The following is a 15,395-nucleotide window of genomic DNA, read 5'->3' as shown; positions in this document are numbered from 1 at the left end:
CATTTTAGTGGAGGAGTTCTGGAGATACAAATGCCTTGATCTAAAAGAATAACAACTGGCATTTACATAGCATTTTAAAGTATAAAAACACTTCAATCTACATCTAATGGTGGAATTTCAGACTCTGTGATAGGCTAGGGGAAGGGAGCTTTTGTCAGCATCACCCAGGCTGATGCTACCCTAGCTGTAACGCTAGCCTCGATCTACATTTACTTACCCCAGACTCAATGATTCTTCAAAGACTTTACCCAGACTTAACTTTGTGTGAATCAGGAATGGATTGTTTTGATTAGTGGTGCTCTTTGGGCCAGCTGGGTTTACACCAAACAGAAAATGATTGTGATAATTATCACTGTTCTCATTACTGAAGGCTTAAGGAAACAAGGGATCTCTGGGTAGAGATAAAATAAATCAAGTGAAGGAAGGAGGAAGGCTGGGTTGCGGGACGGCTCTGGCTTAAAGCCTGCATCCAGATTCTGAGAGGAGGCTCCCTGGGGTAGACCAGCTGCCCATCTTTGTCATGCCTGCCACAATGCGACGCTTCCCCATTCTTTTTGAGGCGCTTTTACCTGCTCTATCCTTGGCAACCTTTCTGTCTCCAGGATCTGCTTCCAGTTAAACTCCTCGGAGACAGTCGGCTGGAAGTCCAAGATCGGCACACCGAAGTCCTTCTTCGCTTCGTGGTCTTCCTCCTCTCCCTCTCCGCCATCGCTCTTGTCTTCCATCGCCTTGAGCTTCTCCAGACGCTCCTTCTCAGCCTTCTCCTTCTCTAGGCGCTCCCTTTCTGCCCGCTCCTTCTCCAGTCTCTCCAGCCTTTCCCTCTCACGATCCTTGCGGCCCTTCCTGCCAGAAGTGGCCTGCTTTTGATCTTCTGCCTCGTGCTGGGTATCATCAGTGCCCGCATGGGGTATCCAGACGCCCTGCTTCCTGTCCCAGCACATCAGGATTTGTTGGATTTCCTTTAGGCTCACGTCATAGACTTTGAACTTATGGGCCAGCTGCTTCTCACTCTCTCTCAATAAAACCCTTTCGCTTTCTACTTGTTCTACCAGGGGTTGTAAGGGCAGTCCTTCCCCCAGCTGCTGTCTGCTCCTTTTCCTTTTCTCCTCCTTTTTGTCCTCCAAGAGTAGTTGTTCTCTCACTGACCCCTTCCTTTCTAGTACTGTATCTGACTTGATGTCTGCTTTGGCATTTGCATTGGCACCCTAGAAAAACGAAACACATAAAACACGATTTAAGTCATTTTTGTGAAGGCTAATCTGAATGGGATCAATTCCTGGGGTGGGGAGGAACTGAAGAAAGGGTCAACAGAATGAACAAGAAGACGGAATTTGACTTCACAGAAAATTTCCTGGGATTCTAGAGGAATAAAATAAAACAGTGCCATTGAAGGGGGAAGAAATGTATGCACAATATATTTATGTTTAACTTGCATTATTGATATTTTCTCCAACGCTAAGTCTAGACAATCAATAAAATAATAAATCAAGCCCTGATTTGTGGCATTTGCTGATTTCTGAGGCGTACCCACACTGAAAATTTGACAATTGGCTCTCCAGAGCCAGTTTGAGCTGGCTCCAGCCCAACCCTGTTGCCATCCATAATCATAATTGGAGTTCTCCTCTGGGTTGAATGGGTAGAACTGCTTAGTTATAGCATTAATATTTTGCTTTTTTGAGTTATTTTACGCCTTATATGATTCTGCTAAGCATTGCATATACCTAGATAAGAAGACTAGAGTAAACTCACTGACTGCAAGGTGTTTACAGTCAAATGGGTGCTTAGGCCACATGTAAGCAATGGGGCCAAGGCAATAGTTGGGAGGCACATAAAGTGCAGGGGAAGAAGAACATTCCATTGCGGTCTTCCCTTCAAAGCCTTCAAAGCTCACTAAGCCACCAACCAGAGTCAGGCCAATGGACAATAATTGGCTTAAATCAGTTGCTGCAATGCTGCAATGTTGCAATGGTTAGTCGGATGGCCAGCTGATAAATTAATTTATGTCGTCTTCATTCTTCTTTCTTCTGTAGATTTGACCCACGATGAAAGGATGGCCTGAAGTGCAAACAAGCTGTGTTTTAAGAGAGGTTAATAGAAAATTCTGTACTTGGGGTGAAAAAACAAACTGTGTAAGTGAGGTGAGCGTGGATGGGTAGGAAGCCTTGGGGACTCCGGTGGGCTACAAGCCATGCGTGGCTTGGGTGATATTAGTAGAGCAGAGGGTCCAGAACAGGACAAGTGTGCCCTGGGCAGATCCCATCTCTAGTCTTGGATCTACTGCCAGCAAAAAAAAAAAAAAAAAAAAAAAAGGTTCTGTGGGATGGGCAAGAGAGGGCTGGGCTTCTTTCTGTCAAGTCCTGACACGTATTAGCTGTATGACCAAGAACCATTGTCCTAACCTCTTGGGTTCCCCCACAGCTCTCTAAGACTCATAGTTCTAGACAAACTGCTGATCTATATCAGCAGTGAAAAGGGTTTCTATGTTGTAAGGTCTTATATCAATGAACTCACAGCTGCCAGAACAAAAATAAAAATGAAAAATGAAAAAAAAAAAAGGAGACAAGTTGAACCACATTGAGAAGAGGATAATAGGATTGGAAATTATTCAATGTCAGCATTGGGTTGGCTGAAGGAACTGGGGATGGTTAGTTAAGTGTGGAGAAGACTTAGGGGGTGGGGGCATGAAAATAATCTTTAAATAAAGGAAGGGTTAGCAAATGGAAAATGAGTAGTCCAAAAATAGAATTGGCTGCCTTGGGAGAAATGAGTTCTCACTGGAGCTTGTTGAAGGAGAGGCTGGAAAACCACAGGTCAGGAATATTGTAGGACAAAGGTAATCAATTCCCAGCCTGCAAAACTCCAATGCCCCCCCCCAAATTAAAATGTAAATAGGAGGTGTTTAATCAAATATATAAAAGTATAATATAACCTAGATAAGGCTAACGTGTGATTTTTTTAAGTCACTGCAGGAGCCCTTTCTATTTGTTGGATATCCCTGTGGTAGAGAACTTAGGAAGTGGGAAGGGATTGGTCTTGAAGGCCTCTAAAGCCTTTTCCAACTTTAAGGCTATTTTATTTTCAGGTCTTGGGTGCCAGTTTGAGGATGTAAAATGTCTACTGACTAACCATGATACTCACTCTCAAATGTGCTCTGGAAACCACAGAGGAGGAGAGACAGGGCCTGTCTTGCTTTCAGCTGTCACACACACCCTGGGTGCATGGACTTGTCTGCTTTTTCTGAATCATTAGATACTGTCCTTAGTCTCCCAATATTTCCCGACCATTTTTTTTCCTTTTATTAAGGGGACTTGTTCTGTGAAGTTTGGATTCAGTCAAAGGGCCACACTTGAGGACCTAAATTTGTTCTGTAAAACTTGGACTCGTTTAAAGGCTGCACCCAAGGCCCTAGAAGGCCATACGTGGCCTCAAGGCAGATTCCCCACCCCTGTAGGGTCTAAACCTTGCCCATGTCCTCTAGGGTGTCCTGATGCTCCAGTCTCTGACCTCAACTTCATCCACCCCTAGTACAGACCTCTTTGGCTATGTGAACTGGCACATGGACCTTGATCGCTTCCCTGCGTGTGAAAATCTACTGGCCTGATATGGCTACAGTCTGTAGCTAGCTACAAGATGGCATTTTCAGAGTGGACTGATAGTGTTCACAGGCTGATATATTCTGCCTATAAGGATAAACTAACACCATACAGCATTTTCCTTGGAAATATATATATGTATATATGTGTGTGTGTGTGTGTGTGTGAATATGTGTGTGTGTGTGTGTGTGTATTTGGGGGGGAGTGAGGCAATTGGGGTTAAGTGACTTGCCCAGGGTCACATAGCTATTAAGTGTCTAAACTCAGGTCCTTCTGACTCCAGGGCCAGTGCTCTATCCACTGCACCACCTAGCTGTCCCAAATATGTGTATTTTTAATAGCTCATATTTATATTGTACTTTAAGGCTTACAGGACATTTTCCTCAGAAGTACGTTGTTCTTGTCTGGGAGGCTGGAGGAAGAAAGGGGAGCTCAGAGAGCTTGACATGATGTGCTCAAGGTCAAGGACCCAGTGGACCCATAGTCTGGACTTGAACCAAGGCTTCTCGACCCCAATCTGGGAGTCCTCTGCTGTCTGTCTGACCACCACCCGCTGCTGTCTGTCTATTCCCTGTGCTGTCTGTCCTCTGCCCACAGCTGTCTGTCCACTGTGCGCGGTTCTCTGACCACTGCCCGCTGCTGTCTGTCCTCCACCTGCTGCTGTCTGTGCACCTCCCGCTGCCGTCTGCCCTATCTGTCTGCTACCTGGGTCTGCGATGCCTGGCGCTGTCCAGCAGATTTCTTTGCTGGGGCCTCCTCTTTGATGTGTTCTCTCTGCTTTCTTTTGTTTTTCTTTTTCATCTCTTCCTCCTCACGTTGCCGTTCAAGTTCCTGCTGTAATTTCTTTTCCTGAAGTTCCCGAGCTAATTTCTCTTGTTTCCTGGAGGAGAGGGACATTGAGCTATGAATAACTGTTCCTATTTCTATAAGGCTTTCCAAAACGCTTTCCTTATAACAACCCCGTGGGGTAGGCTGGGCAACTAGTCGATATGCCCATTTTACAGATGAGGAAATATACTTCAAAGGGTTGACTCATCCACAGTCATCTAGCTAATACATGGCAGACCCAGGATATGAATGACAAGGTTTGTGCAGTATTCCACACTGCCTTGCAATCTAGTATCTCTGGTTTCTTTTTCTTTTTAATCTCATCCCTAGTTTATTTTCCATGTTCATTCATCCAGAATGTTCTGGCCACAGTAAGGAGAGAGACGTAGCTTAACAGAAACTCTAAATATCAGTAGACATCCTTGGTCCATTTTCAGTGGGAAGGAAGGAAAAAAGGAAGAAAGGGAAGGAGAAAAGAAATAAGCATTTATTATTTGTTCACTTGTTTATTATATAGTATATATTATTGTAAATAAGCATTTATTAAATGCCTACTATGTGCCAGGCACTGTGCTAAGGGCTTTACAAATATTATTATATTTGATCCTCACAGCAACCCTGGGAGGTAGGTGCTGTAATTATACTCCCATTTTCCAGGTGAGGAAACTGAATCACCAAGTGGTTAAGAGACTTGACCAGGGTGACTTAGCTAGTGAGTGCTTGGAGCTGAATTTGAACCTGCCTCCAGGCCCAGAGTTCTCTCCTGTACCACCTTGCTGCCTCTAATAGCAATATGCTAACTTCAGTTAACCGGAACTCAACTAAGAGACATTTTTAATTAACTGGATTTTTCTTTCATTGTATTTTTGTTTTAGAAAAAAAAGGAAAGTGACTACATTTTAGGGAAGATATAGACAAATAGGAGGAGAGTGATGAGGATTGTGAGGGGGGTGGAGAACGTGATCTCTGAGGGTGGGGCAAAGTAATTGCCAATGGTTAGCCTAAAGAAGAGAAGACTTGGGAGGAGGAGCGCTTGATAGTTATTTTCCAGTGTCTTAAGGGCTGCTACGTAGTCAAGGGAATAGACTTCTCCTGCTGGGTTCCAGTGGGCAGAGCTGGATGCAATGGATATAAACTGCAGAGGCTGGTTTAGGTGGGATGTGAAGAAAACCACATTTCTAACAGAACTGTACAAAGGTAGAGAAGGCTATCTCAAGAGGTGATCAGTCAAGAGCCTACTATGTGCCAGACACTATGCTAGATGCTGAGGATCCCAAAACAAGAAAACATTTCCTGCCTCCAAGGAGCTTTGGTTCTGGTTAAAGGAACAACATACACACTATAAATGCAAAATACATAGAAAAGAAAAATGCTGTGGGGACTAGGGAAGCCCCCATAGTAGGAGGCAGTGCTTGAATGGGGCTTTCAAGATGTCTGGGGGGGACAGCTAGGTGGCACAGTGGACAGAGCACTGGCCCTGGATTTAGAAGGACTTGAGTTCAAATCCGGCCTCAGACATATAACACTTACTAGCTGTGTAACCCTGGACAAGTCACTTAACCCCATTGCCTAGCCAAATAAAAAAAAAAGTCTAGGGAGGGACTCTTCAAAAGGAAGGCAGGGAGGGAATGAATTCCAGGGAGAGGGAGAGCCTATGGAAAGGGGACAGAATGTCATGGGTGAGGAATTCGCCATGTCTGGCAAAATCATCAGGGAGTAATGAAGACTGAGCCTGAAGCCAGATGGTAAAGAGCTTTTAAGGTCAAACAAAGAAATTTGCATTTTATCCTGCACGTAATGGGGAAGCCAATGCAGCTTTTTGAACGAGGGAGTGACCTGGTCAGAGCTGTGCTTTAGGAATATCACTTTGTTAATGGCAATAGATTGCGGGTGGTGAGCGTGTGCGTGTGCGTGCGCGTGCGTGTGTGTGTGTGTGTGTGTGTGTGTGTGTGTATGTTGACACAGTGAGACCTATTAGGCGGATGGGTTACAATGGATCCCAGCTCACTCAAGATCTTCAGGGAGAGGCAGGATGAATGCTTGTCAGGGATGGGTTTACTAGTGGGACTAGTTTACTTCCGAGGCTCCTTCTAATGCATAGTGCATGATTCTACAACATTAAGCACGAAGAGAGACGGGGAACGAAAAGGATATGCTCACTTATGTGGAAATCCACCAGTCCAAAGCAGGTGGCATATGAGAGTAATGATGAAAAGAAGAGTCAGGGGAGTATAAATGGTGGAAGTGGAACAAAGACCACCAGGCCGGCTGGAGGACTTGGATGATGACTCCTTGAAACAGATTAAAAACATACAACCTAGCCCACAGCAGAATATAGGTGGGGGCACTTAAGCTATCCAGGTTTTTGCCTGTAGGTCTCTCTCTACTAAATAAAGCAACTGATAAGTTCCTGACTTGACTTTCTGAGAATTTTGTCTTTCAATAACGTCAAAGAAGTTACATAAGACACAATGGATTGGAGTTATGTACATCTCTATCCAAGTGCATCTAAGATACTCAAAGTCAAAAACAGTGAGAAATGTCAGCATTATGTACGTTTCTGTATACATTGTCAGTGAAAGGGCTGTATTTTGTACATGAAACCCTCTAACACCACTGAACTCCAAGGGGAGGAGAGAGGAGAAGTGGGGGCCCTATGAGGAAGAGAGGCAGTGGTGGGATACTGGATGGAAGAGCAGTATTTCTTGATTTAAAGCACTTTATGCCCTAGCTGACGGCTCAACCCTTGGTAGCAGTTCCGCATACATCCGTCTTCTGACTTTCCTTTTCTATAGTTTCAACACACTGCAAGGTGCTTATCTTGGAGACCTTCTGTGGATAAGGGAGCTTACACCCGGCCAACTTTAGAATGGGACTCCCCTCTTGTTTTCCCAACCCCCACCTTGCAAGGTGCCACTTATCACAATAACCATTGGTTAGCAAATTTAAAATGCTTAGAGTTTGTGAGATATCATGCAGGGAATGCAATCTTCTAGCAGAATACTTTAGGAGAGTGGAATTCTAAGGGCTCCCACATTTTTCTCATTTGTAGTCTGGTGTTGGATAAGGTTTCTTCTTGGTCTAAATCTAGGAGCTAAAATACCCCAACCTCCCTACCCCTTGAAAATTTGAAAGACAAACACTGAGGATCTCACTTGCTTAAGAACGGAAAGTACAAGAAACAAATTGATATCAGGAATTTATTTAAAAAAATATTAACTTTAAAAGGATGTCCTGTTAGTACTACAGATTAAGTACAATCTATCACAGTTGCTATATCTACAAAATAAAAACATGATCAGAATAATGACTCTCAGGCATTTCTTGTAGAAACTTATTATTAGAGAAAGTCCATTATATTTAGCAATCTGCATTTTCTAAGGAAGAAATGTAGACACAGATATAACCAACAGTTTTGGTGCCTATGTCAAGCAGTAGCAAGAAAAGTCATCATTAAATCAAATTTGCAAATTTGCAAATCATTAGGTGAAAATTGTATAAGAAGTAATTAAAAGAAATTCAGTTGTAAGGGGAAATTAGTTACTATAGTGGCTTACAGGTAAATGTTATTAACATTATAGAGCTTCCTATTTTAACAAATTCTTTTTGATAAAAGGGTGCTATATTCTGTTATAATTATAATTATTGTTGTTATTATTATTGTTATAATTATTATTGATGGTCCCCTGGTATAAAAAGTCCTAATTGTTTACCCCGGTTATGGTTCTGCACAGAAAATAGATATATTTCCAAAAAGAGTCAAGATTAGGGGTTTCTGATAAGTTTTTTCATGATCATGTGATCAATCAATCATAACCTATTGACACATATTGCTGTTAATGGAGGTCACACTAACTTGTATTTATGTCCTTCCTTTTTTTCCCCCAGAGCAGTTAGAATGTCCACAAAGTAGAAGTACTTTAAAAATAGTCCCATTTAAAAAATGACTATGGGTCAGTTAAATCTAATTTTTCTAACAATCTGCTCAGCTCTATATTTTCCTTCTTGTTGATTTTTCTGTTGCATTTATTTATTGTTTATTTGATATTCCTAAGAAATGAATATTAAAAATTCCTGCTATTAATGTGTTACTTTTCACCTTTTCTTTTTGGAACCTAGATGGCATGCCACTTGATGCATACTTTTATTAGGGTTATTTTTCATTCTCGATGGTGCCTTTTGATGTAATACAGTGCCCTTGTTTGTCTCACTTGTGAGAGAAATGATTATTTTTCCATTATATTAATAACCAAGTATTAATTTAGGACTAAGGCTTTTCCTTTCAATTTCCTCATTCGGGGTCCAGCCCTTATAGGTCATTCAGGCAGTATCTGAAGGACAAGGCTGATAGATGAGACTGGACAAATCTTCGGGGTACACGCTCCACAGTCATGGGTGGACCCCACCCAACTAGGTGACCTTACTTTTGTTTAACAGAATCTAATCTAGGTGCATTCCAGCCCTAAAACATTGGTTCCACGTCATTGTCCCCTCTATCAAAGTCCAGGGGAACCCAGCTTATGGAGAAAGCCAACCAGAGTGGTCTAGATAGAGATGAATTCCTTTGCCCAGATTGTTTGAGGTGGCTGAGTCTCATGATCGAACCACATTCTCAGCAGGAGGAGCTGAAGACTTTTAGGCCACCTCCTCATTTGAAAGTACACTCCTTCATTGATTATTCACCAATCAGGGTTGATTTTTACCTTTCGGGGCACCCCCTTTTCTAAAGGTATTTAAGCATTCAGGGATCTACATGGTTTGGTCTTTGGTTATCAAGAGAGACCAATGATTATCAATTTATTGATTATTAGTTAGCCTAATTAATTATTAATTACCCAGAAACTCTGTCTCTTGAGATTTTCATTTGTCACACTTGACGGTATCAATTTTTATTGTTACCTTATCTGACATTATGATTGTGATTCCTGCTTTTTTGGAGCTGCCTGAAAAAATATTTTGTTCCATCCCCTCCTCTTCTATCTGCATGTGTCTGCTTTTTTAAAAAAATGTGTTTCTTATCTGTAACAAATTATTAGCTATCAAATACGCTTCTCTATTTGTTCTTCTTTATTCAGGAATTTAACTCATTTACAATATACACCCGTCTAAAGTTTGAAGGCATAAGGGAGAGGTGTATTCAATTCAATTTAATGAACATTTCCTAAGTACCTAAGATTTATCAATAGCAAAGGGCTCATAGGATTGGGAATTGGGAGAGATCTTAGAAATGATCTGCTTTAGCTTCTTCATTTTAAAAAGGAAGAACCTTTGTAACCTCCAGAGGTTACATTTCTTTCTCAAGGTCACAAGGTAGCAAATAGCAGAGCCTGGATCTGAAACCAGGCGCTATGATTTTCTGCTTCTGGCTTCTGAAGGCTAAGGTTGTACGGCAGAAAAGGTTGGAGAAGGGTCTGCGACAAACAAGGAGAAACCGTGAAGGTGATTAGCAAGGCTTTAGACTCATGAAGGAGGCCAGAGGTTGAATTTGGGGAGGAGGAATCTGGGAGAATTTGAGGAAAAGTCATCACATTGAAGGAGGAGAAAAAGAGAAGGGGTCATTTTGAAGGCGAAAAGGAAGAGAAGCAGGATGCTAGGCTTAGAGCTGGAAGGGAAGCCATCAAGGCCATTCCTTTCATTTTACAGATGAAGCAACTGAAGCTCAGAAAGGTTAATGACTTACCCAGGGTCTTAACTTTTAGCAAGTGTCTAAGGCATGATTTCATCAGTAGAAGGCATGCAAGGTGAGGGGACTATTTACCAATGCACACTGGCACCCACTCTTCAATTCTTAGTCTCAGAGAGTTGTCTGGGGGCACTGAGGGGGTAAGGGTGTAAAGAATGATCAGGGAGGTAATGAGGAAAGCTGAGATCACCCTCCCTACCCCAAGAACATGAAGGACAAAGACTGAGGATCTCACTTGCTTAAAAACAGAAAGCAGGGAGAAGTTACAATGACTTTTCATGGAGTATGTAATGTTTGTATTTCTGCCACACCCAAATGTATCTAGAGGCAGCTAAGTAGCACAGTGGATAGAGCACTGGGCTTGGACACAGGAAGATCCTAGTTAAAATTTGGCCCCAGACACTTATTAGCTGTGTGACCTTGGGCAAGTCAGTTAACCTCTGGTTGCCTCAGTTTCCCCATCTGCAAAATGGGGATGACAACAGCACCCACCTCCCAGAGTTGTTGTGATCAAATGAGATACTGTTTGTAAAGTGCTTAATGTGCCTGGCATGTAGCAGGTGCTTGATAAGATATCCTTTCTTTCCATGTTTAAGTGCAGACTGGTCTCCCTAGTAGAACATAAGATGAAGGAGATACCTCTCCCTTTTCTAGGTTTTTGGGGGATAATGAAGTGTTCCTAAAAACAACAACAACAAACCCAAAACCAAAAACCAAACCAACTGAAGGAGGGTCTTCTCTATAAAAATAAAGGAGAAGATGTAGACAGGAAATCACCTGTGTCAGGTCAGGAGAGGGGAGGAACATTCCACCAAAGAAGGGAAGAAGGAGAAAGATGCCCAGAGCTAAAAAAAAAACAAACCAAAAACCAAAAAACAAATCAGAAGCTCTCTCACAGTGGTTGGGGGGAGATGGAGGGAGTAGCTCGTCCTCCAAGGAATGATAAAGTTCACTCACAGGCGCGGTTAGATAAGGCAAAGGAAGAAAGGGCACTGTTGGTGGAGTTGTGAACTGATCCAACCATTATGGAGAGGGATTTGGAACTACACCCAAAGGGCTATAGAACTGTGCATACCCTTTGACCTAGCAATACAACTACTAGGTCTGTCTCTCGAATAGATCAGAGAAAAAGAAAAAGGACCCACATGTACAAAAATATTTATAGCAGCTCTTTTTGTGGTGGCAAAGAATTGGAAACTGAGGAGATGCCCATCAATTGGGAAATGGCTGAACAAGTGGTGGTATATGTTGTGCTATAAGAAGTGAGCAGGCAGACTTCAGAAAAACCTGGAAAGACATATATAAACTGATGCTGAATGAAGTGAGCAGAACCAGGAGAACATTGTACACAGTAACAGCAACATTGTGTGATGATCAACTATGACTGACTTAACCATTTTCAGCAATACAATGATCTAGGACAATCCCAAAGGACTGACGATGAAAAATGCTGCCTACCTCCAGAGAAAGAACCTATGGAGTCTAACTGCAGATTGAAGCAATATTATTTTACATTTTCTTTATTTTTTTATGGTGTTTTTCTTTTTTGGTCTGTGTTTTCTGTTACAACATGACTAATATGGACATATAAATGATTGCACATGTATAATATTAGAATTTTTTTTACCGTCTCAGGGAGGAGGGAATGAAGGAAAGGAGGGAGAGAATTTGGAACTCAAAATTTAAAAATACAAATGTTAAAAATTGTTTCTATATGTAATTTGGAAAAAAATAAAATATTATTTAAAAAAGGAATATATTTGGCTAATATCTTGCAAATCTAATCAAAAGGGCTTTAAACTGTAAAAGGAAAGGTGGAGGGAGGGGAAAGGAAAAAATAATCACCACATTACGTGCCAAACTAAGTATGGCATAGGTATGTTATCACAAGAGGTCACCAAAACACTCCCAAACACACAAATCCAAGAAAGGAGCCAGTAGTAACACCCGTGACCACAAATGCACACAATATAGACAAGATGAACATGAGACAGAGGGACACAGTGGTTAGAATGCTGAATCAGGAAGTCCTAGGTTAGAATCTCCTGTCTGACTGGCCAAGTCCCTCCACTCCTCAGGGCCCCAGGCAACCTTCCAAGACCAGAAGTCACAGATTACATGCCAACTGATGGATAGAGGGAGTTTTCTCTGTACTTCCTCCTCCTCAGCTTAGCAGGAGACCTACCATCTTTCCCAGAATGCCCTGGGGTCCTGGGGGGAAGGCTGGTCAGGCCAGGCCAGGCATCTGGTATAGACTACTCTAGGATTCTCAGGGTTTGAACATATAGCAGCTTGATGGTGCAGTGGAAAGAGTGTTGGACCTGGAGTCAGGAATCTGAACTAAGGACCTGAGTTCAAATCCTATCTTAGACACTTATTGTGTGACTATCTATTTCCTCAACTGTGAAATGGGGATGATAACAGCACCTACCTTCCAGAGTGGTTGTGAGGATCAAATGAGATAATATTCATACAATGCTTTTGCAAAGAGCTTTAAAACTCTCTACCAATGCTAGCTATAAGCTATTATTCTACCCTGCTGCATTTGGCCAGAGACGAGGGCTACTACTAAGTGACAGACATATCAAGAGCCATCATGGTGCTTGGCACATAGTAAGCACTTAATAAATGTTTTTTTTTCACTCATTCATTCGTGACCCAGACTGGGTTTGGGGGAGGGGGCTCCCCTTCACCAGCTTTGCATTAATACCACAGAGCTGGCTTTAGGGTTCACATTTCTTCTGTCCTTTCCCCTTGCCTGCTCTTGTAGGCTGCAGGTCTTTCTGCCCTCATACCCATTCTTGCTAGGGATCCTTAGAATCTTAGATGAGTTGGCAGGCAGCAGTAGGTGTCAGTGCAGAGATAGAGGCCCCCAGCGGAAAGGTGGTGGACTCTATGCTCCCCCCCCCCACCCTTTCAGGGTTGCCCTTGTCCTGGGCTTCTTTTTCCGGAGTCATGGACCTTTTCTTTCGCTCCCGAATGGCCTGCAGAACTTCCATGTCAAACATCATCTTTTCTTCGTCCGTTAGGGCATCATAGTCCTCCTCGTCCATCTTTTGCAGACGAGCCTTGTCTCTTGCAATCGCTTCCTGGCATTCCTGCTCTGTTGAAGGAGAGAGGAAACCAGTGAACCCCAGGGAAAGGCTGACTGATGGCTTGGGAGCACTGAGTCTCTTCTGCAGTGTCCTCGGCCAGCCGGCGGCTGGGGGAAAGGTTTGTTATACTGACAAGTAGTCAGCATAGCTGTTAAAACCTCTGATCTTTGACCAAGTTGCTTGAATTCTAGATGCAGGCCTCCCTCCCCTTTCTCCCTCTCTTCCTTGCTTGCCCACCCTCCCCCTTTAGAAATGGTCAAACTAAAGAGCTAGATCTGTTGGCTGAATATTGGAAATTTCCCTCTCATATCCCAAGGAATCTTTAATCATTCAGGCTCAGGTCTGAAGAATGGGTAACATTCAACAAGATCACAAACTTAAGAGTTAAGAGATATAAAATCTTAGAAAGCCAAGATATGAACAACCCAGGCCCCCTGATTCCAAACTTATGGCTCTTTGTACTACACCAAGCTGTGCCTCATATGTTTTCTGAAAAAAATCCCATGTTTTTCCTCCTCTGCATTTTTGCCAATGCTGTTGTCTCTGCCTACAAAAGTCCTACCTACCTTTCAAGGTTCAGTTCAAATGCCATCTCTTCCATGGGGCCTTCTTGGGTTCCCCAATTCTCATCCAGAGGAAAATGTCATAACACTTTATACTTTTCATAGAATCATAGGAATTAGATCTAAAATGGTGGGTTTTTTTTTAGTCAAACCCTCTCATTTTAGAGATGAGGAAATTGAGGCCCAAAAAAATTAAGTGACAATCTGGTAGAAATTAGATTTAGATCAATATCTCATACCACATACTACAATAAGTTCCAAATAGATACACAACCTAGATATAAAAGGTCACATCATGAACAAATTGGAGGAGCAAAGAAGAAAATGCCTTTTGCAACTATGGATAAGGGAAGAGGTCATGACCAAGCAAGGAATAGAGAGATTCATAGGAGATAAAATGGACAGTATCGATTAAATAAAATTGAAAAGTCAATGCAGTTAGAATTAGAAGACAAACAGTTAACTGGGAAAAATCTTTGTAGTAAATTTCTCTGATCAAGGTCTGATGTCTAATACATAGAGTTGATTTAAACACATCTAGATAGCAAGATGACATAGTGGATAGGGCATAGGATTTGGAGTCGGGAGAGTTGGAATTAGAATCCTGCCTCCGATACCTACTAGCTGTGTGACCTCAGGTAAGTCACTTAACCCTGGTTTGCCTCAGTTTCCTCTTCTGTAAGATGAGGATAATAATAGCATCTCCTTCCCAGGGTTGTTGGGAGGATCAAATTAGGTAATATTTGTAAAGCGCTATGTAAGTGTTACCTATCGTTATCTATGAATAAGAGCCATTCCCCAGCAGATAAATGGTCAAAGAATATGAACAGGAAGTTCTCAAAAAAAAGAAATGCAAAATATGACAACCATATGAAAAAATGTTTCAACTCATTGGTAAGGAAATTCAGACTAAAGCACCTCTGAGGTTCTGACTCACACATCTGACTGGCAAAGGTGACAGGCTATGGGAGGCCAGACACACTAAGCCACCATTGATGGAGGTGGAGGTAGTTCAATTGTTCTGGAAAGCAATTTAGAACAATATCCAAAAAATCACCACTGTGTGAATGCCCTTTGACCTAGCAATACTACTATTAAGGTTTTATCCCAAAGATATTAAAGAAAGAAGGAAAGGAACCATATGTCTTTGTGTTAGTAAAGGAAGAGGCGGTCATCGGTTGGGGAATGGGTGAACAAACTATAGCATATGAATAGTAGCCCTCTTTGCCTCCCGATTTTTCTATCACTGTCATGGGAATCACTCAGTCATCTAGACTTGCACCCCATGGTGTGTCATCCTTGACTCCTCACTTTCTCACCCCTCACATTCAATCGCTCGCTAAGTCCTGTTGATTCTACCTGTGTAATGTCCCTTGAATATACTCCCTTCTCTTCTCTGGTTCAGGTCCTCATCACCTCACATCTGGATTATTGCAGTACCTGATAGAGGGTCTGCCTGCCTCCAGTCTGTCCTCATGCCAGTCTGTCTTCTACTCAGGTGTCAAACTAATCTTCCGAAAGTGCATGTCTGACCATCTCACCCTCTTGTTCAATAAACCCCAGTGGTATCATCTCTAGGAGCAAATGTCCTATGCTCTGTTTGGCATTCAGAACCCTTTACAATCTGCCCTCC

At 42.4% G+C, this 15,395-nt stretch overlaps 1 protein-coding gene across 1 annotated transcript in view; it reads right to left on the bottom strand.

Moving 5' to 3' along the window:
• The window catches only part of HYDIN (HYDIN axonemal central pair apparatus protein), a 470,364-nt gene that overhangs the window by 120,196 nt on the left and 334,773 nt on the right, over positions 1-15,395 (bottom strand). Inside the window, exons 44-46 of the mRNA XM_027857914.1 lie at positions 13,066-13,207; positions 4,299-4,473; positions 570-1,205 (exon numbers count right to left, since the gene is read on the bottom strand). Coding sequence (XP_027713715.1) covers positions 570-1,205; positions 4,299-4,473; positions 13,066-13,207 — 953 coding nt within the window. The remainder of the gene's footprint in view (positions 1-569; positions 1,206-4,298; positions 4,474-13,065; positions 13,208-15,395) is intronic.

The sequence above is a fragment of the Vombatus ursinus genome, unplaced genomic scaffold (genome assembly GCF_900497805.2).
Source record: "Vombatus ursinus unplaced genomic scaffold, bare-nosed wombat genome assembly UNPS02012515.1, whole genome shotgun sequence".
Classification (NCBI taxonomy): Eukaryota; Metazoa; Chordata; class Mammalia; order Diprotodontia; family Vombatidae; genus Vombatus; species Vombatus ursinus.
Note: the sequence above shows the minus strand (reverse complement) of the source record. Positions and strands in the feature narration are given on the sequence as shown.